Consider the following 26,510-nt stretch of genomic DNA (forward strand, 5'->3'; position numbering starts at 1 on the left):
ATGTTTACCGCTACTGGCAAATTACACCTTGCGGCACTGCGTATGTAACGTCGTGTTGTTTAGACGTTATCTGTCGTATCGTTGTCGAGATTATTTACCAGATGCATTGCCGGCATTACCCGGGACGTTCAGTATATCCACACAAACTGATTGGCTCTGTGACTGCATGGTACTCATAGCCACAGTAAGCCGCATGCGAAATTGAAATCGCTTGACATCGAAGGGCGTATTTAAATTACTGGCTATCAATGGAATGCGAGGATTGAATACGTATCCACCTACGACATACCCCGTGATGTGGTGGCCTTTATTATATATATATATATATATATATATATATATATATATATATGCTCAAATATTCATTAGAAGATTTATAGAAATTTGTTTAATTTTTATATAGGCTACTACATACATAAATGTTTCAGATCAGGTTACCAAATCTTACGTAGACAGTCATGTTCCATTTGTCTTGAAGGTAAAGTGTGCAAAATTTAATCAAGATCGGATTACATTTCTGTAATTTTTATATCACTGTGCCTTAGTTTTTGCATTAAATTCTCGTATTGCTTCCTTTTCCCAACTTAGAACTGCTGACGATCTTCTAGTCAGATCGTGAATCCTGATTTACCTTTCCCGTGATTTCCATAAATCGCTTCAGGCAAATGCCGGGATGGTTCTTTTGCAAGGCCCTGGCCGACTTCCTTCCCAACGTATCAACCAAGCAACCAACCAAGCGTCTACCTCGCTTTGCAGTTTTTAGGGACGTAATTGACCTTTTGTGATGCAAGCAAAGCCATTGTTTTTGTCATTTTTCATTTATTGATTACATAAGAAATAACACAAGGTGACCATTAAAAAAAAGGGACCATAAATTTGTGTTGGAAATAGTATTTGCTTATGTTTTAGAATGTATTACAATATTTGTTTTGAGGGCCCCCCACCTTATAGACATACCCGTGAAAGTCGGTAGTTGTCCCAGGGATATTTCCACTGAAACGCTTAACTGGGCCACCTTGTGGAGCACCTTTGCTCTTGGCAAGAGATAAAGTGGCGTGGCCTCTCTACTCTGTCTTCCAACAGAGCAGCAGAGCGATGGACAGTTTTCTTGCAAGTAGTCTGGACTTCCCCCGCCTAGACTCATTTGCGTCTTAATGAGGTTCGAAACGAGTTTCACCCAGTGCGAGCTTTTATTTTTTCCCATTTAGTTTAAGACCGCAACTTGTTCGTTATGCATTCCAGTGGAGAGCGCAGCGGAGAGCGCTTCCCTCCAAATGGGCCGGCAGCAGACGGGACAGCCGGTGACTGGCGAGGGTGGGAGCCGGGCAACGGGAAGCGCGCCGGCGCACCGCCAGCCTAGCAATTAGTGGGGCCCGTCTGCGTCTACTGGGCGGGCAGCCGCCGCTACACGGCAGCACTCCGGGAAACAAGAGCGTCCGCGTCCGTGTGTCGAGTGCTGCGGGCGGGATATGGGCCCCAGGCGTCACGTAAACGCGATGCGGCGCAGTGACTGATACAACGCGAGGCCCGCCGCTCCGACTGCAAAAACCACCACTAAGCGGCTAAGAGTAAAGTGTGGCGCAGTAAAAAAGTTACGTATGCTTTCGTGTTTGTTATCTCCTGTCTTATCAAACAGGAACAAAGTGCTTATATTTATTTGTTATCTGGTTATGGGCGGCCTTTATTAAACTCTTAAATACATAGGTACTATCTGAAAGGGGAAAGGACAGAGGTGGATGAGAGAGAGAGAGAGAGAGAGAGAGAGAGAGAGAGAGAGACAGAGAGAGAGAAAGAGAGAAAGAGAGGGAGCGAGAGGAAGAGAGAGAACGAAAATGTGATGAAGAAGAAAAAATACGAAACTTCCTGGAAGATTAAAACTGTGTGCCGGACCGAGACGCGAACTCGGGACCTTTACCTTTCGCGGGCAAGTGCTCTACCAACTGAGCTACCCAAGCATGACTCACGACCCGTCCTCACAGCTTTTGTTTCTGCCAGTACCTCGTCTCCTACCTTCCAAACTTTACAGAAGCTCTTCTGCAAACCTTGCAGAACTAGCACTCCTGAAGGAAAGGATATTGCGGAGACATGGCTTAGCCACAGCCTGGGGGATGTTTCCAGTACTGGCAGAAGTAAACCTGTGAGGAGGGGGCGTGAGTCGTGCTTGGGTAGCTCAGTTGGTACATCACTTGCCCGCGAAAGACAAAGGTCCGGCACACTTGTTTAATCTGCCAGGAAGTTTCATATCAGTGCACACTCCGTTGCAGAGCGAAAATCTCATTAAAAAAAAAAGTCACTTCTGCCGTACAGGATTTGTCTGGAAATAAATGGTTGTAGATCCTCAAAATCTGCATAGAGAAGTATCTTTATTCTTCGTTATTTCTTGAGGGTGACTAATTTCGAACACCTGTATCTCTTTTCACACCATCCGTATCGTTAAGTGTGATAAATACAGGCGACAGCCTATGTAGAAAAACTGCCGCTACAGTGATGATCAAAGCGGCACCGTGGGCAACAGTAAACTCACCATAGGACGGACATAGAGTTCTCTCATGTCCGTCCTATGTGGTGTATTTACTGTTTTTGAGTCGGCCATAGTGCCGCTATGACCATCACAACCCTACCAACATTTCGCCCGGGTTCGATTCCCGGCGGGGTCAGGTATTTTCTCTGCCTCGTGATGACTGGATGTTGTGTGATGTCCTTAGCTTAGTTAGGTTTAAGTAGTTCTAAGTTCTAGGGGACAGATGACCATAGATGTTAAGTCCCATACTGCTTAGAGCCTTTTGAAGCCTACCAACCTTTCTCCCTAGACGTAAAGTCTTTGTTAAAACAGTTGGGTCAAATAGAAATAGAAATTTCAGCCCTCTTCATGTTTTACATTCACCAGTATCAGTGGTGGAAACCTACGTCCCATGCTTCCGCATAATAAACTTTACCTGCAGTCTGTATGTTCAAAAATGTACAAATGTGTGTGAATTCCTAAGGGACCAAACTGCTGAAGTCATCTCTCCCTAGACTTACACATTACTTTAACAAACTTATGCCAAGAACAATACATACATCCATGCCCGAGGGAGGACTCGAACCTCCGGCGGGAGGGGCCCCGCAATCCGTGACATGGCGCCTCATACCGTCGGCCACTAAGCGCGGCGCAGTCTGTATGTATCAGTCCGAATAGCGTTGTAACAAATAGTTCTTTTGCGCCAACTAAGTTTTATTAATAACTGTAAGTGACGTATATTAAACGGCAAAAATATAGTTTCAACTGAGACTGGAACAAGGAAACTTTACATTTTAACCCATACTTTGCAGTCAGTGACAGCCTTTTAAATCGTGCAGTCTTCCGGGGAAACTAAATTCTGGTCCTCTGCTTTTGTTGATCGGCTTTCTATCACTTCCCCCTCCTCGCTCCTCTTTTGTACAGATTTAGTATGTGCTCCTGTTGGTACAAAGTAAAACTGAGCCATTTGGTTTACGAAATCCTTGCGTTAGCTCTTCACATTTGCCCTTTTGTGTCCATAATTAGCAAAAGCACTCGAACTCGGCGCTCAGCAATTTTTTGTCCTCAGGCGCGCCCTCCACGAGGCGGGGACCTGTTAAGTATTCGCCTCCCTCTGAGAAGTTGTGTTCCGCGTTGCGTTAACAGCTCCCCGATGAGCCGTTTCCGCCGCCGTGCTGCTGACTGCCCTTACGGGCTCGCCATATTCGCACACCCGGCCGCTAACTGCCTCTGGAGTCGCGACCTGACCCGCTGATATTCACCCACCGTGCATCTGCCGACTGCCACCGCGACGGATTTCCCGACTTTTTTTTCCACCAGAAGGCGTTGGGCCGAGCACTAGCGCATCCTGTCGCAGCGCCAGAGGGGGAAACAAAGGGAGTCGCCGGGGCTTATCTCGCTTTCACAGGACATTAAGCCTGTTGTCTTGTCTCAGAAGTGGCCGCGAGAATTACTACACTGTCGGAAAGGCACCACATATCTTCAGCAGGTATTCAACTGCTGCGCACGGGTGATCCGGGAAAGCTGCTCAGGCAGATTTTCTGTTGCGTTTCATAAGCTACCTGCACTTTCGTCTTTACAATGTGTAGATGGAGCCGGCCGGTGTGGCCGTGCGGTTCTAGGCGCTTCAGTATGGAACCGCGTGACCGCTACGGTCGCAGGTTCGAATCCTGTCTCGGGCATGGATGTGAGTGATGTCCTTAGGTTAGTTAGGTTTAAGTAGTTCTAATTTCTAGGGGACTGATGACCACAGATGTTAAGTTCCACAGTGCTCAGAGCTATTTGAACCATTTTTTTTGTAGATGGATTGAAGCCTCCTCATCAGGTTTTCATGTGACACTATCAACGGAAGAAATCGGTTTGTGTTGACAGCATATCAAAAGAGTTGGAGACTCCAAACAAATCCATGTAAAACAGAGGTAACAGCCTTCCATCTACATAATAAAGAGGATCACAAGAAGTTGCATTGTTATTTAACACGGGTCTAAGTTTTTCTGTAACTATGTTCCTAAATATCTAGGTGTCACTCTCGTTTACGCAGCACTAAACGAACCTGTCACATAAGCTTGACTCAAGAGCAAGCCGGAAACAGCTGGGGAGTAACTGCAGATATGGCCGGCCGCTTTGGCCGAGCGGTTCTAAGCGCTTCAGTGTGCTGCTACGGTCGCAGATTCGAATCCTGCTTCGGGCATGGATGTGTGGGATGTCCTTAAGTTAGTTAGGTTTAAGTAGTTCTAAGTTCTAGGGGACTGATGAAGTCAGATGATAAGTCCCATAGTGCTCAGAGCCATTTGAACCATTTTTGCAGTCCTTCGCTTTCAACGAAAATTTGAAAGATGGTAACAATGGCCGACCTGATTCATTGGAGGAGTGCAAGAAAGTGATTATCACCTTCAGTACGACCATGTTTGTTGATTCTCAAACTAACTGCGAGAAGATGGCAGTAGTGCTTCACAGGTACACGTTTTCTCGTGTATCGATCTCCTAGTTTTAGTTAACAAAATTTAAATACGGTATGTTTGTTGATTCTCAAACTAACTGCGAGAAGATGGCAGTAGTACTTCACAGGTACACGTTTTCTCGTGTATCGATCTCCTAGTTTTAGTTAACAAAATTTAAATACGGTATTTCATTGCGGATTCAACGTGTTAACATTTTATATCGCCACAAGTCTCATTATTTAGTATTGTTAAGATTTTTTTTAAATTCTTCTCCTTTTTGGGTGCATATTGGAGCAACGGCAGTCATACAAACAACTGTTACTTAAGTTGTATCCAGGAGTAAAATAATATTTGCCTGTTGAGGATAGTATATGAATTGTTATTGTTGCGTTGTGCCCGCGCTGGGCCCTTCGACGGTCGGCTGCATTCTTCATATGCGGAAGCGTTTAGCTCCGTGAGTGTGTCGATATGATTTGGATGAAACTGCACCCATCTCGAGATTATGTTCAGTGTGAAGAAATTCATTATGTGCTGTGGCAAAGGGCACTTTTCTAAATCGATGTAATTCGAACTGGGTTTTTGCAAAACGATCAATTCCAATAATAAATTTGTGATCCGCAGTTAACTGTTGTCAGTTAAATCGTTTATAATCCATTTCGTAATGTGCTACTGAAGGAACCGTATGATTGGCCAATTGGAGAAACGCACGTGAAGAGGAATAATGTACTATGTGTCTATTTCTTTGTTGCATTGTTACAAACGTTAAAGAAATATCTCAGTAGAGTTATTGTTGCTGGAGTGTACATTATTCAAAACAAAATTGGTATCGTGTGCCCCATTAGACTGAGCCCGCACTGTCGGGGGATTATTTTTATTTATTTTTTAAGCCGTGAGTGAATTCCGGAAGCGGCCTCGTGCGGGGATTGCTGCTAATGACGGCGACTCATCGATCGCGCTGGTCTGTTGGTTGCGGTCTGAATTTTCAGCCGACCAGCTGGCCCGTACCCTGCTATAATTACCACCAGGGGGAAATCACCGGCGAATGCTGCAGGGGTTGGACGGGGTACCAGAAGCCGCGATCGTCCGCTCTCTCGCCCCACAGCAGCGGCTGCCCGCTGTCATCACTCACGCCCTCTTCCTAACTGCTCGCTAGCTATGCTCTCCGTAGCTTAGCTAGTCCGATCGAAAGGAGATGAATTTCAGTATGACCAATAACACGTTCGCACACTCAAACCTGGCTACTCGTCTATAATTTTTTTTCCAAAGATGACCTTAATGCCACACCGAGAGTCCGCGATGATGGTGGCATTTTCACTACAATTTTTTTTTTCGTTCATTGAACGTATATGCACTGTATAGTGTCTACCGATTTCGGCGGTGGCCATCTTCAGATGTGTTACAGTAAAAGTAAAAGGAAAGCTATGATTAACGACTGAATCACAACAAAAATAATGAACTGCAATTCACGTTTGTGTAGCCTCTACGAGTAATGTAAGTAAAATGTGCAAACATGCCAGTTTTATCCCGATGCTCAGTATGAAATGCATGTTGTACGGGATTCACACGTTACAATTTACTGTAGATGGATGGTACTGGGATCTTCGCATAATTCTACACAGACAAGGTAGGTGGCGAGCGTCTAATGACTGGTATACTGAAAATACACCTAGCTACCTTGTCTGTGTATACTTATGTAAAGATACCAATAACATCCGTCTACGGCACTTTTAAAATGTGACCTGTGCATTTTCTACAGTGTACGGGGCTTGTCAGTTTCTTGATATTAAACTCACGGTTGTCAAGATGTCAAAAAAATTTGTTGGCACATACCGTACACAACATTTAATGTAACTGTATTAGTTTTTTCACTGGTTTATCATATGTCTGAGTTGTGACAAGTATGTCTCGTGATGTGGATAGCATCTATCACAGTATAAAAAGGAGAAATGCAGTCTGACGCATTTTTTCCCCCCAAATAAATCATACGCCTGCGTTCGCCCTAGCCGCACGAACGATGGAAAATTTAAATCTCACGTATTTCATCTACATCCACTGGTAGCTGTTTACTTGACAAGAAAGGGCGTGAAGCCAGCCGGTAGGTCAGCCACCTTCCGCGCAGTCGCCTTCAGGAAGCTGCGGCGCTGTACCGAGCCGTTGCTCCCTGTTCACAGCGGGTCCTACTTGCTCGACCAGACAACTCCATTAACAAGCGACACAGTCGGCATTCGTTAAGGCATCTACAAATTAGGAGGAGGCAAAAGGAGGTCGATGGCGGACCGGCAGCTGAACAGCCCGCTCCCTGCAACCGAAGCTTGCTCGTGAAATATTTACATCATCGGTATTTACAAACCAGCGGTGCGTACTGAATGTGTAATGTGGGAAAGAAGGGGAAAAAAGTGAGTGAAGAGCGCCCGCCTGCTTAAAACAACACGCGCGTATGCGGTACAGAGCCATGTGGAACAATGGCTTGTTTAAACATCGGATCGCTGAATTATCAGAAAAGCACTGCACGAAAGCGGAGCGGGCAGTATAAACATTTTTCTCTTTTAGCTCCAGTCACACTACGCGACGTTTCGCCTTCCTTTCTACATCTAAGTATTTCCTTTAGCGCGGTACAGAATAGGGCAGAGTCTACTCCTTTGGATCATCAGTTATCAGTCCTCTGAGTAGCATCTTGTGGTAGCGCACACATTCACCCCCCCCCCCCCCCCCTACACACACACACACACACACACACACACACACACACACACACACACACACACACACACACACACACACACAGAGAGAGAGAGAGAGAGAGAGAGAGAGAGAGAGAGAGAGACCTACACATACATAGAGAGGATGTTGCACCGCTAGAAGTATTCTAAATTTAACTTACGCATCCAATGTAGTCGAACTGCCGAGGACCGAAACAGTAGCATTCGTCTTCGTACATGGAATGTAAATAACTGCTTCATACTATGCGTAACATTTATTTCAGAAGCAGCAGCTATGTTTTATAACTATTTTTTTGTTTTACTTTGCACCTGGTCCCATGTTTAGAGACTTGATAGTATGCACCAAAACAAAGAAAATTTTCCACTAAATATGAGCTCTACAATGAATAACTTAAAGTACTTTGAGCACTAGTTCATTTCCCCTTCTGTGAAACATATCTTTTCTATTGCAAGCTGTTTGCTGGCGTGAACGACGTACAGGATGCACTGAAGAGGTAAGCGAACAATTCGCAACCCCCCCAAAAAATGTCTCTGAGCACTATGCGACTTAACTTCTGAGGTGATCAGTACCCTTGAACTTAGAACTACTTAAGCCTAACTAACCTAAAGATATCACACACGTCCATGCATGAGGCAGGATTCGAACCTACGACCGTAGCGGTCTCGCGGTTCCAGACTATAGCGCGGTTCCAGACTTGGCCACCCCTGCCGGCACAACCCGGCCTGTAATGTCACTGATAAATACGTGTGAAGTGCTCCGACATTCACAGAAAATGCAATGGAATTTACTGGCAATTTAAAGGAAGCGAATACAATTTCAGTATAAGTTTTATAGAATTAATTCTTGAAGTCGTCGTTTATTCAATATTGCATTTTTGAGTTGCGTCACTGTTCTTGTCGGGGTGCAAAATGAGAACATATTGCGTTAATTCGAACCAACAGAGCTTCTACTGAAAACTACTTGATGTTCCATACTATTCTGCGATTGTCAGTCATCGCTAAAGAAGGTGATCAATGGGGTGGCCCGTTCATAGTAAGGCATGCTTGTGTCTCACTTCTCAGGAAATCGCAAATACTCTGAAATATTCCACGTTGGTCTCGGATGCGCTGGCAGGTATTGATGATGTATTCGTGTAGTGTTTGTACATCAATAATATGGATTGCATTAAATTTTTCAAGTGATGCTACAACCACAAATTAAAGGTATTAAGATAGGGGATACGAACTGTACAACGTAATGGACCGCCCCAACCAATCCATTGCCCATTAATTGTCTGTGCGAGGTGTTCTCGGACGTTTCGTGGAAAATGAGCGCTATCATGTATGAAGCACATCTAGCATGCTGTATCACGAGCAATACGAGGGGAATGTGTCCTCATTTCTTTATTGCGTTCTGTAAGTCGTTCATAATAGCAAAGAATTTGCACTAGGACACATGTGTTTCACAGCTGCGAAGATGAACAATAGCTCGTAGCTCGTAAGTTTTATGTTTTAGAGCCCGTGTCTGCTAGACCTTTTTGTATTTCTTTGGTACTTACTATCGCCTCTCAGAATATGGAATACATTTTGTTAGTAGAGAGTGCTAACAGTAACAGACTAAGAAGATTAGCAGAAAGTTTTTGTGTCAGTTCCTCTAACCAGCTTTCTGGGAACGTTATGCGGTCGGTAACAATTTAATATTTGTGGTTAAGCTGCAGACCGCCAGTTAATTGTTTGACTGTAGCGTCTTAGCTTCTGATTCACGAGCGCTTTACTTTACTCATTTTTAAGGGATTCATATAACTTCTTTTCTGTAGACCAGCAGCCTATCTTTACGTAGGGCCAAATGGTGGATCAACAAGTGCTGTACGAGTTACTCTGCTAGATGAGGCTGCGTAATCTGGGTCGACAGAATTCTCCTCCGTAATGTGACACCGGTCGCAACAGGACGCGGCGAGGAAGCGGAAATCCTTTCGTTGCGTGTCGGCCCGACGACAGTAGTTGTAAGTTCTTTCTTGCCGTTAAGCCCGCCGGAGAATTGGAGGCGCTGTGAGGCCGAGCCGGCTCACAATGGAGGCGGCAGTCGATTTGGCGTTTTTCCGGCGCATTCCGTGACTGCGCTTCTTCTTCCTCCCGTTTCGCGCAGGCGGTTCCGTTGGCCGCGGCGAACACCTGCAGCCAGGCGGGAGAGCGAAACCGCAGCCGACCGGAGAGGAGGAAGCAGCCATGTGTTGCTATGTTGCTTCGCCTCGCTGGCTGGAGGCTGCAGTCTCCGGCCTAAGACACGATCCTCCAGCCTTGCACCTACAAACCAGCGCTCTAGATGCTTATGTCGACTGCAACCGAAGAAACACTTGCACTTTGTAAGCGTTGTTTATGTCGGGTCTCTTCAGTAACTAAACGTGTCTGATGGTATGGATGTTCCATTACCCCAACGTGCTCATATCTACGTGATTATTCTGCAAGTCATAACTAGGTGTTTGGCAGACGGTGCGTAAGAACATTTTCAGATTCTTTCTCGACTGTTCCACTCTCCGACAGCAAGTGAGTAAAAGGAACGGTTATATTTTTCTCGCGACATTTGATTTCTCTTGTTTTATTACGAGGGCCTTTCCTCCGGTTGTTGCCCCTTCCTATGGTTTTTATGCAACCCGCAACGCCTTCAAATATCACACTCAAGATTTTCGTATTCTCTCGCCCACTCCACAAAAACTATTAGTCTTACAGGGCCTTTTGGTCAGTTAAATTTTGTACTAGGGTACGTTTTCGCTAGAGGCTGCATTTTCCGAACTACGCAAGGCATGGTACAAAAGTGATCTAAAAACACGTTTTTCTCGAATAATTGAAAAACTGTGACGTCCACTGTAAACGCATACAAGTACAGAAGTTAATTCCATTAATTTCCGTATAAAAAGGTCCTGTTCATTTTTTTATGTAGGACTAATACTATGCGCATAGCGTGCGAGAGAATATGACACTCTTGCACGTGGTTTTTGAGAGTGTTGCAGGTTACAGTAAACCCATACCTAAGTGCAGCTGAATTACCCTGTTGGCGATCGAAATTGCGTAAAAAGATCTCGATGTAATGAAAAACGTACGTCCCAAATCGAGTATTATATCCGTGACACTCTCTCCCCTATTGGTCTACAATACAAAACGTGCTGGCCTTCTTTGAACTTTTTCGCCGTCCTCTGTCAGATTCCATACCGCGTAGCTGACAATAAATCACAGTCTTTAGTTCGCCTATCGTACAATATTTTCTTTATAAAGGCTCCAATTTAAGTTGTTCGTAATTGTGATTCCTAAGCATTTACTTGAATCTACAACATACAACCTAAAATTGGTGTTTTTTTATGTGTAACCGAAATTTAATGGACTTTTTTTTTGTTTAGAGTCAACTGCCACTTTTCGTACCTTGCAGATATCTTGTCTAAATCATTTTACAATTCTTTCTGATCTGATTTCACTAGACGCTGATTGTCTCAAAACATTTTAAGAGGGTAGCTCAATTTGATTTCTAAATCATTTAAATAGGTTAAGAACAGCAGAGGGCCTAAAACACTTTCTTGGGCAAGCCCAGGTATCATTTCGGTTTTAGTAGACGACTTCCCGTCAGTTATTACGAACTGTGACACACCTGTTATGACACTTTTCACCCACCATTGCTGGGTATTTAACTGCTGTCTGTAGAGTCACTGTCCGCCTGCTTAGCACAGTGATAAAGTGCTTGCCTACCATGAAACGGCCCTGGATTCGACTCCCGGCAGGGTTGGAGATTTTCTCCGTTCGTGGAGTGGGTGTTGTGTTGCCCTTATCATCAGCGGCACGCAAGTCGCCCAATGTGGCGTCACCTGAAATAAGAACTGTAACTCGGCGGCCCAACTCCCTCGGACGTGGACCTCCCAGCCATCAATGCCACACAATCATTACATTTAATTTTTTTATACATTCACTTGGCTTGCCCAAGAAAGTGATTTAGGCCCTCTGCTGTTCTTAACCTATATAAATGATTTAGAAAGCAAATTGAGCTACCATCTTAAACTGTTTTGAGACAATCAGCGTCTACTGAAATCAGAAGATAAGAAAGAATTGTAAAATAATTTAGACAAGATTGCCACTCACTTCGATCTTCAAGATTGCCACTCACTTCGATCTTAAGTTCATCGTCAGGAAAACATTCAGGGACAGTAACGGAGAAAAAGTAATTCTGGTGTGTTATGTACCTTCCGCACACACCACAACAGAAAATTTTGAAGTATAGACGTGAATAAGCATCGACAGACTCGTGTCATTCTAAATACTCACCTGACGATGAGCTGGGACAGGTAATGCCTAGTGCCAAATGCAGCTATGAAATTTACATGACATAAATGTATGTCGTTTTGAAGGTGACAATAGGTTTGCGAAATCCAGGTCTCATGCTACAGTAATGGACAATCTAACATCGCAATAAATGCGTCATTCCTGCGTGCTGACGTGCGAGGCTGCACTGAGGTGGAATGTCATAGACGTCCCACGAACCAACTTCATGCTACACTTCTACCACATTATTAGGTAAGGAACTCGTTCCTTTGGGCATTTTGAACAGCATCAACACAGACAATTCATTGCTTGATAGCTGATCCTGTGAGAAATTGGCGGAAAATTTTCAGCGATCAACGGGCAGGATTACAATTCGAGAGAAGAAGGGTTCAGATTTTCATCTGGCAATCCGGGCTGATGTTTTCCGTGTACCTCGCCGACCGACGACGTGCACTTCAAAAACATTTGAGACGAATCTGGAGGACTCGGACGGTATTCTTCCTCTACCGTGTTCACGCGATCTACTGACCTCGTCCCTGACGAGGCGAATACCACGATCGTCCTTCCTTCGCAACAGACCATCTCCGCAGCAAGGCAACCCTGTGTCTTGTTGCAGGCAGGAACGTGATCGCCGTCACCGATTGCGAGAGCTGAAGCCACTCAGTGAAAGCGCAATGGAGACGCCGGAGGGCTGCCGGCGCGTAATCGCGTTCTGGGAGAGGAGACCGCAGCGCGCCAGACTTGCAAATGCGGCGGCGTTGCCTGGAATCACATTAGCGCCCCGACTGACGACTGACGAGCAGCCTGAAGCCCCGCTCGCTGCCTGTCTTATGCAAGGCCCTTCATACCTGCGTGACTACTGCGCCCTGCGTCCATTCAAACTTGCTTACTCAATTCAAGCCTGAGCCTCCCTAGACAGTCACCCCCTCACACCACATCTCGACACGCTAACCCTGATCCTACACCACCACACGTTTACCACATTTACGTCATGTAAATTCCATAACTATATTCAGTCTGTCAGTAGATGTTACGGTTCTCAGCTCATTTTAGATAAGTACAACACAAAGGAATTGCTTTCAGTGGTGAGTTGGGCTTCGAGTTGAGCCCCCATGACCAGTGAAGACCTGTCTGAAGGCATCCCAGGCAGCCATGGAGTACGAAACTGACTGTCGCCCGTCAACAACCAGAAATGACAGTATGGGGTGCCATTCTGTTTCATAGCAGGACCCCTTTGGTTTTCATCTGCTGCACCCATACAGCACAACCGTGCGTCGAAGATATTCTACGTACCCTTTTGTTGCCCTTCATGGCAGACTGCCCTGGGCTTACATGCCAGCAAGATAATGCCCGCTTGTCTTTATGCTTGCCCAATCCTAACATGGCCAGCAAGGCCTCCAGATCTCTCCCCGATTGGAAAAGTTTGGAGTATTATTGGCAGGGCTCTCCAACTACATTGGGATTTTTGACGATCTAATGAACCAATTATACGGAATTTGGGGCAATATCCCTCAGGAGAATGGCCAACAATTCTGTCTATCATTGCCCAACCGAATAAGTGCTTGCATAAGGGCCAGAGGTGTATCAACGCGTTATTGAATTGCTCAATTTGTGAAGCTCTATCTCTTGAGTAAATCATCCATTTTTTCTGAAACTGTACTCATTTATTTGTCTGCGCATGTTCATTAAATCTACCAGTTTCCATACCATTCAAATAATTCTTTCGTGGTGTATCGATCGTTTTTTGGTGTAGAGTATATATAGGTTCATACGTTTCTTTACTATGCTTATCTACTTCTTATACTTCAAAATTTTCCGTGTGGTGTATGGCGGAGGGTACTTAACACACCAGAATCATTTTCTCTCGTTTACAGTTCTTCAATGGTCTCCTGATCATGAGCTTGGATTCGAAATGACTGTCAATAAATATAGTATAGTAATAAAGAGTATATATATATATATATATATATATATATATATATATATATACGAGGAAGGTTTGTGTATATAATTTGTTACCGCTACACCAGATAAGTTGTTCAACAGTAGGTATTTAGTGCTACCCGTGAGAAACCAGAGTAGGTCGCTAGTAATATATAAATCTGTATTTGTTCCGTGACTATTAATGGTACCTTGAACCACAGTTACCGACGAAAACGAATATAAAGAGTACTACTGTCCAAAGGGAATTTCAATGTGACGTTGTAAACGCAATACACGCAACTATTTCTTTAAAAATCTTGTCATTCGAACGAAAATCTTAGTTAGGTATTTCTTTACTCATAATGGAAACTGTTCCATAGGTCCGAATGCCATTTATTCTTGATGGTGACGGATGACTTGAGTACACCCAGTGAAACTATTTGTTGTCACTATTGTTATCATGCAACAGTTCTTTGCTCAGGCCGCTCTTGCACACGCGACTAACAGAGCAATGGACTTTTGGCTGCTTCATGTATCCCGATTACCGTCGAAACAGTCAGATCTAAACTGTCGAGTGCCAAGAGGAGCAGTCGCACCAAGTCGACAAAGTCGAAATGCACAAAATTCCTCGATGGATCTGTACGTGTCCTTACAACGTCTCCCTTCAAGTCTAGGGGCTTACCCTCGAAGAAAGCGAAGTTCTGTCACTAATCATGTCGTTGCTGAAATTACGCTATTACACTCATGCCTCTGTAATGTACGTATATCTCTCCGAAAGTAACAAAGGCTTAAAATGAGAGTAGAATGGTATAGGCGATCTACGAGTAAAGAATGTGATTAAAGATAAACAAAACAAGGGAAAAAGTGATAGTGAGCAGCAAAGAAGAAGAGTTCGAAGTGGCAAACATCTTAATTAGTGAGGTCACAGGAGAAGAAGTGAAATAATTCTTGTACCTAGGAGTAAGATTACGCAAAAAAAAAAAAAAAAAAAAAAAAAATGCGGACAATGGAAGACTGGTGAAGAAGACAGAGGAAGCATTTGAAATATGGCACTGGAGAAGGACGTTAAAAAGTGGAAAGGTACTAGAAACGAAAGGCGAGCTTAGATGTCTAAGGAGAGCCCATACCATATGAAGTGGTCATTTTGTGGACACGTAATGTATCATACAAGGACATTTATCTTGACAGTGTGGAAAATCTATACAGGAATCTAAAGAATGTTGATTGTAGGAGATGAGATGAGTTAAGCAATGGATAGAAACAAATGGATCGTGGCATCAAACAAGTCCAAGAACACATTGCTTAATATGGGAACCCGAAACAATCTTACCGAACGAGGGCACTGAAATCGTGTTTGGGACGAGGCGGATTCAAGTCTCCGAATGGTAATCCTAATTTAGGTTGCTCTAAATCACACGAACAATGCTGGCTTGATTCTTGTATAGACCGTGGCCCCTCTGTTCCGTCAAAGTTATTCATTTGAGCTACCGCTCTTACTCTAATGACCTCGAAGCCAATGAGTTTTTAAGCTTAAACCTTCCACTGGATTGCCCACTATTGGGGACAATTTCATCGTACGTAACTAGCCTTTACACCGATGATCCTCTTCAAATGAGTCTGCTAATACAGAAGATATCACTGTCCATGATTTATAACCAAAGCTGCCTTTCGTTGTGCCTTCTGATCTCGATTATCATCGCTGCCGTTTTCATGTTGCACTTTGCTTCTGTTAACATATAATATCAGCGTTCTGAGGCTTCACCTCAGTTTTTTTTTAGACAGAGCGTGCACACTCTATCGCACAGGGTATAGCACGCGAAAGCCGTGCACATTGCTAGTGAGCAGTAAAGCACGGACCTTGCAGCGATCGTGGATTGGAGGAGGAGTCGGATAGACTATCGACCTGTTCCGTCGACCGTGACGCGTCGGCAGACAGTGAAAGTCGCGGCTGAACTTGACCGCCACTCTCAGCCTCTGGACCTCACGAGTTCTGCAAGCCGTGCCGCCGACCGACGAGTCGCCACCGCAGTCAGTCGAGAGAGTAATGCACGCCGGCGTCAGAAGTCATCTGTTACAAAGCTGTATTGTATAATCCGAAAGTACCCATGTCCTTCGCTCCAGGACCCAAACACATTGTTTTAGGCAACGATACAGACTTCCTCTTTTCCATAATTTTTACTCTCTGGTACTCTCTCATTTGACAGGTCAGATACATGAGAACACCTCAGCACGTGCTTCAGCTATCTATTCCGTCTTTAGACCGAGTCTCAGTAAACATATTCTGCCTGCTGAGCTCATTATCATTTATTGGTATTTGCCAAAAACGTTCTGCATTATTGTAAAAAAGAGCCACTATGTGCATTGTTGCTTTTAAAATTCGTTGTAGTGCCCAAATACCGCTAATGAGAATCTGATAAATATACTGATACAAAATTTTGAATCAGTTTTGTGTATGTGACTTGTTCACCTCCGTCCACCAATAACGATTTCAAAAGCAATATTAAAATATGCAAAATTCTTGTAGAATAACCGTATGTGCAGTCATATACTTACATGTAAATTCCTCTGAAGCAAACTGGTTGCACAGTACGTCCTCATACAAACGCCTGAGATATTTTTACGCCAGATTTTAAACACTGTCCTCCAATATAATTAATCGCTCATACGTGAAGACGTACGCGGAAGGCCGCGCGGGATTAGCCGCGCGGTCTGAGGCGCTGCAGTCATGGACTGTGCGGCTGGTCCCGGCGGAGGTTCGAGTCCTCCCTCGGGCATGGGTGTGTGTGTTTGTCCTTTGGATGATTTAGGTTAAGTAGTGTGTAAGCTTTGGCACTGATGATCTTATCAGTTAAGTCCCATGAGATTTCACACACATTTGAACATTTATGAACGTAGGCCTAACTCAAGTCTTCACAGGTGACACCAACCGGATGCAAGCCATCAAAAAGCTTCCCTATGCTGTAGCTTATAACAAGGGAGATTAGGGCACATTTTGAAGCATATAGACAGTGATTTTTTCTTTGCTGAGTACGCGAAGGGAACAGAACAGTAATCACTTTTGCCGGTACGAAGTACACTCGGTACGCACTGTACAAGCGCTTACGGATTATATATAAATTGACTCATTTTTGGAGGCAAAATACATTCCTTCTGGAAGCTCAGAACCCTATACGAAGATTTCAGCTTCACTGCATTTACGCTTCAGTCGCTTACAAGGGCATTTTCGTTAGCACCTAAGAAGCTGTTTCATTGTGAACACCAAGAAGTTATGTGCAGTGGCCGTCCTTATGGATGTACTTGGTACATCTTGTTAAGAAACCAACTGCTTGAAATTTCCGGTACATCTTGTTAAGAAACTAACTGCTACGAAATTTCCCACAAAGGACAATAAGGGGTCACAACAGAACACGTGCTGGAGTTGGAATGTGGATGCGGAAGCAGCATAAATGAAGTAATTGTCATGATTCCCACTGCGACTGTGTGACACTGAAAAGCTTAGCATCCTGCATGCTGTGAACGGGCAAGCTTAATATTGATGGTACCACGCAACTTGTAAATTTTTAAAGAACTACCAGGATAAACTACTACTTTAATAAAAACTTGTTATAGCAAACTATTTTACATCTCACAGATCATTTATCACGCCCATAAAAAATCATGCAAAAGTACCCAACGTAAATTATGCTGTGACTCCAAGCACTAACATTTAATCTAAGTGGGACTTTGTAGTCACATCCGCTGGTTTTCTGTCAGTGTCTAGGGTATAAGATAACTATTCACATTAAATTTTAGTACTGTTGTCATATCATCGAAACAGGTAGTCAGAAAAACTTTGTTATTCAAGTAGCAGCATATCCTGCCGATCATGACTTTCGGCTGCCAGATCCGAACGGTGAATGACGAGCAGTTATCGACTAGACTGGATATCACCTTATAAAGATTGACAGTTTGCATTACAACGACAGCAGAAATTTTTACGTTTGCACACAGGTTTAAAAAAGAGGCACCGTTTGTATAAACATATACGAGTGTAAACAACCAGAGGAAGATGCTTCAAAGCGGTGTCGTATGCAACAGAAATCAGCAAAACACACAGATACACGTTTCTATAGGGTTCGTAGCAAAGTGATGCTTCCAGAATGAGATTTTCACTCTGCAGCGGAGTGTGCGCTGATATGAAACTTCCTGGCAGATTAAAACTGTGTGCCCGACCGAGACTCGAACTCGGGACCTTTGAGCACTTGCCCGCGAAAGGCATAGGTCCCGAGTTCGAGTCTCGGTCGGGCACACAGTTTTAATCTGCCAGGAAGTTTCAAAGTGATGCTGTTTAGCTTATGGAATCTCTGTGACGAAGCTGTGCTTCGAAATGTACGTTTGCGAGTAAAATATTCCGGAACTACTGAGGTACTGAATAGAACAGTGGAGAAAAGAAAGCTATGGCACAACTTGACTGAAAGAAGTGATCGGTTGGTAGGGCACATCGTTAGGCATCAAGGAATTGTAAGTTTGGTAATGGAGGAAATGTGTGTGTGGGGGGAGGGGGGTTGGGATAAAAGCTGAAGAGGGAGTCCAAGGCTTGAATGCAATGAGCAAGTTCAAGTGGTTATAGATTGCACTAGTAATCCAGAGATGAAGAAATCTACTCAGAATAGACCAGTACTGCATCAAATTAGTTTTCGGACTGAAGACAACAACAACAATAACAACGGCGAAATAGCGATTTTCTACCTCACTAACCACCCGCACTGAAACATCATTTTGTTGCAGTTGACAACATACGTTATCAGAGGCTAACAGTTTTGAGTACGAAACTACTACCTGCTTATTATAGACACTGACGATGTCTCTAGCTTTACAATACTCAACATTATGTACAGAAATACGCTTTACAACACAGCCAAATACCAATACAACAAAAGAACAACAAGGTCGCAAATGGCAGCTGTGAAAGCCAATTTTCCTCTCGAGAAGTACATACTTTTTTTACGTACTTTTCCTACATACCGTAAAATGGGTACACTTTGACCGATTTTCAGATTCAGATAGGATTATCATGACCCTTAATTTCTGTGATATTTATGTTAGTGAGCATAGGGGCTCGTAAAAAATATTACATACTAATTGGAACAATACGTTTTCAAAAATTGCAAAGGAAGCGACGGAAAACAACTGTAGGTGGTCGAAGTTAGAATGGATTTGAGGATAGATTGTCCGGCCCATACTTCCACCACAACTGTTCCAGCTTTCTGTTTGTGGCCAATATATCAAACACGCAGTGAAACATTGACCACCCAGAAATAAATACGTTGACTTAACTTTTCTTAAATCCTTCATTAATCCCCGTAGAGGAAAAAATGCTAGAACGGTACATAAATTAATGTGAATCATCATCAGACCTGTAAATATAACAGAAGTACTAGGATGGAGTACCAAACACATAACTCCAATTTTAACAGAGCATAGCACCTCCAGTTCCATCCATCTTAAACCTAAATCCTTGTTTCAAAACATCCGTTGCAGTTACAACTTAGGTTATCTGCTCTTCGTTTATCCAGTCAATATCTGGCACCTGCGGCCAAACAGACTTCATTCCTAGTTTCCGGAGATATCCGGCATTATATGTTATACGTGAATCATGGCCTGAACCACAACAGTTTGTAATTTGAGCAAGATATGACCGACATTTGCTTTTCTTAATTGTAGGCACACTATCAATTAGAAATGAGTCTTCATGTATATACCGACGGCTAATGCTTGTACTTCTTAGTTCCATACTGTCATTGCCGTCAGCAGTGTTTAATAAATTGTATATACGTAATCCTGGGTCAAAGTAATCACGAAACAGAGAAAGCATGCACATGACGTCAGAGGTGGTAATATACTGGAAGGCATATACATATGAACAAATAACTAATCATTGGTCTGTTTTGAGAATTAATCGAGTAACGTACATGACATAGTTGATAACAATGCTGGGTTAGCAGTTAAGTGACACTAGCGTACTTGGTACAACCAGATTTTAACGGCTTATCGCATACAATCATAAATCACGAAATGTTCGCCAGCTGTTGTGCAAAGAAATCGGCACTACGTGGCCCCCTCTAGGTTGTAATGATGCAACTTTACCATCAAACAGAATATACTAAACACCCAACTGAGAGCCAGCAGAGCTGTAAAGCGTTTTGTGTACAAGTGGTCAAAGTAACTCGGTTTACCCTATATAAAGCATTGCCAGAGACCTAGCCAAGCAAGCGCCACGAAAAAACTCTGAAGACGGCGGGAGGTTCGATCCCAAACCGTTGGATTTGTAATGTGTCGCTTATTCGCGCAGCTACACCGCGGGGAAAATAAATACGTGGAAGGGAACGTAAAATGTTTGCGCCACGACTGAGCAGGTGAAGTGTTTTAGAGCAGAGCGCTCGAGCCGTTGGCGCGGTGAATCACTCGGCCGAAGAAGACGGCCCTCCTGCGCGCTGACCGCCAGAGTGAAGTTCACTGCCTCCTCCTCCTCCTGCTGCCGCTGAGCAGCGGCCACTGCTTGCGCCGGCAGCGGGCGTTACTGGCTGCGAAGTCCAGACCCGCAGCGGCACAGCTAAAACTCTTTTCCGCTGTGGCCCCATCACGTACATTTTCTGTATCGTCTTCCACGTGCGTCAGGCGGACATAATTCGTTTACGTGACGCCGAGAACGCCGATTCACGTAAAACTTCTTCTGGAGCTGTTACGCTGCACGATTAACTTTCACTAAACCGTGTTGCACGTTCTAACGGATCTGTGGTTACTACTACGTGCGACGAGATACTTGTAAGCGGACAAGGTGCTGAATCCAAAGACAAACATCGTACTTCGAATAGCTGCGCCAGAAATATTAATAAGATGCCTAGAATACTGACGGTTAGATGAATAGATTCAGAAACCAATTAAGTACTGAGTCGAATTGGGGAAAAAATAAATTCGATAAAAAAGTCGCTAAGTGGTGCTTATACAGACTTTCGGAACGCTGAACACTGAAGATTCCTTGGAGTTACGCTTAGGTCTAGAGCCTTGTCAGGCGTCGCTACGTTGAAAACATGTAAGTCGGTCACTTTTCCCACTAGAGTCGTACTAATCTTAGTTACCAAACTTCAAACTTTTCAAAACAGAGATATTATGTCGTGAATCAGGAATAACAGGGTAATTTATGAGGTTATGAAACAGTGCCACGTAACACAAATGATGAAGTTTGAAACATTGAAATGGATACGGCATAAAGCTTGAAATACAGAAATTAATAACCCGACTTCAATCTAAAGTTTGCCCTATACGAGCACTAGGAAGGATTATAACACCAACTCTCGGTAAAATAAATACAGATCTATCAACTGGCTGACGATATTCCGCAGGCGGTACAGAAAACAAATCGTTGGGGCAAAGCTTAGTCCTGTGATCATTGTGCAAGTAACCACTGCAATGAGTGTGATGTGAGGAAGAAATAGAAAATTGGCGTCTAATAGAAACGAAAAAGAAATTGCAAGCACTCACTAATTGGAGTAGTAAAACGTTACAGCTACCTTCAACGTGAAGGTTAGTATGAACACCACAGCACCTAACTAAGTACGATACTATTGGAGGTGGTATGCTCCGACTAACGTGGTTGTAGGCAGACCCACACTTTAAATTGGACTCTGAGTAACTGTGCACCAAACTTTGCCAGAGGTGAAAGAAGCAATAATTGACAAGTTAAAAATCCTAGGACTGCTCAGAGATCGAATGCGCGTAACCACTGAGGAGTAATACGCAAATAAGCAATAGATGTCCATCCGTTAAAGGGCAAAATAGCACACGGCAGGAAAAACATAAAATACTTTTTAAAAAAAGTTGTAGGCAGACCCGTACTTTAACTTGGACTCTGAATAACTGTGCACCAAACTTTGCTAGAGGTGAAAGAGGTGATAATTGACGAGTAAAAAATCCTAGGACTGCTCAGAGATCGAATGCGGGTAACCACTGAGGAGTAATACACAAAGAAGGAATGGATGTCCATCCGTTGAAAGGCAAAATAGCACACGACAGGAAAAATATAAAATACTTTTTTAACAAAGGAAAGAACGCGGTCGAATTGTTTTCTGTTGACGGCGTATATGCTACCGGGAGTCGGACCAAATCACCTGCCGTTAGGGGCCAGTTCTCTGCCAGTCGATAGTTTGGAGCTGCTTACCGTAGAGTAAGCGCAGGTGACAACCACCAAAGGGTAGCTGATCACTTCACCACTGACCAAATTAGTCGAGGGGCTAGAAGAGCAGAACAGGCGGCAAATGGATCGGAAGGCAGCCGGGCAACGCTGGACTCACCTTGAGGGCAGAGGCAGCAGACCGGTGACCCGTCCGTCGATGGTGCAGCTGCGTCGCGTCGCCTGCGTCCTTGTGGTCCCGCCGCGCGGAGGGGACTGTGTTGCAGCGCGGCGCGGCCCGCGCGTTTTAAACGCCGCCGCCTCCGGGGTGGGGAGGCGCTCCACGCCATTGGCCGAAGGGCAGTGCCGCGCCAAGGCGCCCGCCGTCCGCCCCCGCTGGTCGCCGGCGACCCGTCCTCCACCACCACCGGCGGCGGCAGCGGCGGCGGCGGCGGCGGCGTCTGCAGCGTCGCGGCCGCGATGGCCAGGGTACACACACACGCCGCGGCCGACCGCTGCACCGGCGCCGGAGGACGTTCACTCCTCGCGGAGCGCCAAGTCGCTACCGCTGCCGGACTCGTGCGAGCGCCGCCAAAGAGCGGAGGTTGCTCTCGCTTCCAGCAGGGCGGTGGCCCCGGCCGCTTGCCGCGCGGAGAGCCGTTCCCGAGGCGGTGTGCGACCGGCCCGGTCAGCCCAGTGGAAAGTTGTGGTCCCCCTCGAGAGCGGTGCTAAATTCATTTACGGTACCAAGTGTGGCCCGCAACGCGCTGCCGCAGCATCGCTTGGGAGATTTTGTGTGTCGTGGTCAGTCCAGAGTGAGTGCAAAGCTCTACGGATGGATTTACAGAGGTTGATCACCATTTGTTTGTTGAGTGTTTTGATATCCAACAGACTGCTAGACAGTTACCCCAGACATGTTCGTGATTGTACTACCGTGATAACGCTTGAAGATCATGTCTTACTCGTGCAGTTTTATATGGGCCATTTAGAGTGGTTTGTTGAAAATCTCGAAATGTAAAAACAGTGCTTCTATTTGTATGAAATAACATGTGCCATTCACGACTTTCTCTTTACTTTCCGCAAGACTTCTTTCGGGAAGTATTCCCCGGTAACCAGGGCGTTTTCATTGTACTATAACATGTTGAGGCACGATTTTTACTATTTGTGAGCTGCTGAATTATTCTGGTAACTTGGGCGTGTATACATTGCGCTAAAGTCACCAGGATAATGTAGCAGCATACATTTCGTAAATATAACGCCGAGAAATGTGAAGAAACGCCCTCGATAGTGGCAATTACTTCTGGAAACGCGTCGTGCGGAAAGTAAAGAGAAATTGTGACTGATAGCAGTCATGTTATTTTAGAATAAACCAAGTACTTGTAGAATGTGGGTCAAAAACGTTTTTGTTGAAACTATCTAGATCGCAAAAATGACTAGTATCTTTGACCGTATCCAACTACTAAGCAATTATCATCATCATCATTATCATCAACAAGAAGAAGAGAAAAGGCAGCAAGAATTTGCATTCTGTATTTTTTGTTCTTAGCAACTGAAACCGGTCAACCTAATTACTAATTCTTGCTGTCAACATGATCTGAATACAAACATTTGTGGGTATTCGATATCGTGCTCCGTATACAATATCTAGTTTCATGGAATGGTGGTCACGATTATAAGGATCTGTTTCCTTCTTTAATGTTGACGATGCAGATGAATGCCTTGAAACACAGATTTCGGAAGCCTAGTACCCAGTCCATCTGTAATTCTGATTCCGGTAGCGTGAGTTTACTTAAACAGTGTTACGTTAGAATGACTAGGTTTACCCATATTCTTAAATTCTTGAGATGTAAGACGATGTATGGTTGATTGCTGCATAATCTGTCGCGATCACGACCGGCTCTATTTTTAATCGTTTGTGCTGCACTGTATGGTAAAGAGGTAGTTTTTTCTTATCTTTCTTTTTCTTTTTTTAAAAAGTTTTCATTGGCGGTTCTTGAACACCTCAAATATTGTGGCGCACAGAGCATTTGGCGCCATTCTCAACACACTTTCCATATTAGACATATGTGCACTAATGCGCAGTTATTTTCAGTGAAATTTAATAAAAAAATGGGTAAGGAACTGAAAGTATTGACATCTAAGGAGGCACTGCGGATAAAGGGCTCCTTATACCAAAACTCTTAGCAAAACGTGATAAACTTCTCAAAGTAAGTAACTAGAGTTGGAGCTCTTTCATTAACTCATTACCGCATAAAGGTTTGTCTTTTTTTATTGTAAAAAAAGGAAACTCTTTTCCTGGGAGATGGACTAACACACTGTAAAGAAAGGTATTTTTCATTCGATTGATTTTCTCGCTATCCGAAGTCTCTCTCCCTCTCTCTCACTCTCTCTCTCTCTCTCTCTCTCTCTCTCTCTCTCTGTTTGTGTGTGTGTGCATGTGTGTGTTTGTGTGTGTGTGTGTGTGTGAGAGAGAGAGAGAGAGAGACCGCATCATGAAGTAACATAAAATTATAACAAACGTTCCGGCTCTTCCTCAATATTAAAACTTGTAGTCTGTCATTGTTACAATCCCTTGTGTGTCCCTAAAAACCAATTAAGAATAGATGCATCGTATCTGAAAATTTATGACAACTCATCGAGTAGTGCAAAGTTGGCGAAAAGTTACTTACGATGTGACTTCGTTCTGCATAAAAAAATGTATTGAAGTTATAAGTAAATTAGTCACTTAAACATTTTTGTAGCCTTATGTCAGGTGGGTGACCTCGCGTTGCGGCGTCTATGCGTGGATTTTGACAGCCTGGAGGTTTCGGGTGGATGATTGCTAGCCATCAGTGTAATATAATGATTTGTTTGTTGAATGAGGTTTTCACTTAACATTGTTGTGCAGGCGGAACTGGAGGACAGCCGCGTATCTATCGTCGTCGAACAGCCTCTTTAGGGCTGTATGGGAGCGGCTAGAGGTCGACGCAGCGGTCTTTCGTCAGCTAATGGGGCTTTTGAAGCACTAAGCCCTTACACATTCTTCATGTATGCACTAAGTTGTCTGCACGTGACCTACCACGTAAATTGTGGAAGAAAACTAAAGCGAGCCCACCTATTGCAAGTCAGTCATGCTGACTCCTTAGTTTTGAAGGTCGCTGTGGCTTAAGCACATCAAACGCGATATATTGTTTTAAGTACGCCTGACTTTGTCAGAATAGGAGAAAGTGATCGAAAGGTGATAGCCTAATACAGAATTATAAAGCTTTTTAAACTTTCCATAAAACTTTTCAAAATTTTGCTATCGATTGTGTCACTCGCATTTAACATAAAAAGTTTTCACAAAGTGATGACCAGTTTCAGTAGCTTAACTAACATCTTCAGATTGGTTCAAATGGCTCTGAGCACTATGGGACACAACATCTGAGGTCATCAGTCCCCTAGAACTTAGAACTACTTAAACCTAACCAAACTAAGGACATCACACACATCCATGCCCGAGGCAGGATTCGAACCTGCGACCGTAGCGGTCGCGCGGTTCCAGACTGAAGCGCCTAGAACCGCTCGGCTACAGGGGCCGGCTCCATCTTCAGATCACAAGTAGTATTTCAAATGAAATTGTGAGTGTGTAACATTATCGCATTGTCCACAGCATTCTTATTTTAAATCTTCAGAAACAATAAGACATCTATGTAATTGTTTTCTTTACAGTCAGTGACTGCAAACAGAGATTTACAATGCTGTCTGCGACAGCAATAGAAGCAAGCAGCCTGTACAGCGCCGTGAAAATTTTATATATTGAAACATCTATGTAATTAATTTCGTTATAGTTAGTAACTACATACAGAGATTTGCCATGTAAGCTGTACTTGATGTCAATTACTTATCTTTTACATTTGACTTGAAAGTACAACTTACACGGCAAATCTCCGTCTGCAGGTAATGACTGTAACTAAAATAATTACATAGACGTTTCAGTGTACGAGGGCTGTCTGGAAAGTAAGTTCCGATAGGTCGCGAAATGGAAACTCCATGAAGCTATGCACATCTATGTTGAAGAGTGTCTCTAGTATGTCTGTCGCTCGCGTCACGTTGCTGTTGTCCCTTCTGAGCACACAATGAAAACGTCAAACTACCTTGAACAATAGTGTCTCACGCCAAATATGAGTGCACGCTGCGAGTTTTTGCCCGATGTGATGCATCTGCCCCTGCAGCATTTTATGTTGGAAAGTATTTGATCACCCACCATAAAGCCCGGACATGACTCCCTCTTATGTTAATCTCTCTTCACATGAACCGCTAGCTATGAAGTAAAAATATTGGCACAGGAAATGAACTGCAGTCCAGCGTAGAGAAGTGGCGGCAAGCATAGGCGGCTGACTTTTATGGAAGGTATTGAAAACTTGATAGAAAGCTACGAGAAATGTCAAACTCGGAGCGGCTACTATGTGGAGAAGTAGCTGGAGGATGTAGCAAACTGTTGCAAACAAAACAGTTTTGATTTTCGCTGTGGTTTT

The 26,510-nt window shown here is 44.0% G+C and overlaps 2 protein-coding genes across 7 annotated transcripts in view; both read right to left on the bottom strand.

The window, feature by feature from the left end:
* LOC126349427 (mucin-12) overlaps positions 1-22,297 on the bottom strand; it is a 244,452-nt gene extending 222,155 nt beyond the window's left edge. For 5 of the 6 annotated variants that reach the window (XM_050002433.1, XM_050002432.1, XM_050002429.1 and 2 more), the window contains exon 1: positions 22,196-22,288. The gene's annotated coding sequence lies outside the window, so the exon portion shown is untranslated. Of the gene's footprint in view, positions 1-22,195 lie in introns of all 6 variants that reach the window. The other variant, XM_050002428.1, reaches the window with a different exon arrangement.
* The window catches only part of LOC126351095 (serine/arginine repetitive matrix protein 1-like), a 70,839-nt gene continuing 45,812 nt past the window's right edge, over positions 1,484-26,510 (bottom strand). Inside the window, exons 4-5 of the mRNA XM_050002577.1 lie at positions 22,196-22,742; positions 1,484-1,539 (exon numbers count right to left, since the gene is read on the bottom strand). Coding sequence (XP_049858534.1) covers positions 1,484-1,539; positions 22,196-22,742 — 603 coding nt within the window. The remainder of the gene's footprint in view (positions 1,540-22,195; positions 22,743-26,510) is intronic.

The sequence above is a fragment of the Schistocerca gregaria genome, chromosome 1 (genome assembly GCF_023897955.1).
Source record: "Schistocerca gregaria isolate iqSchGreg1 chromosome 1, iqSchGreg1.2, whole genome shotgun sequence".
In the NCBI taxonomy this organism is placed as follows: Eukaryota; Metazoa; Arthropoda; class Insecta; order Orthoptera; family Acrididae; genus Schistocerca; species Schistocerca gregaria.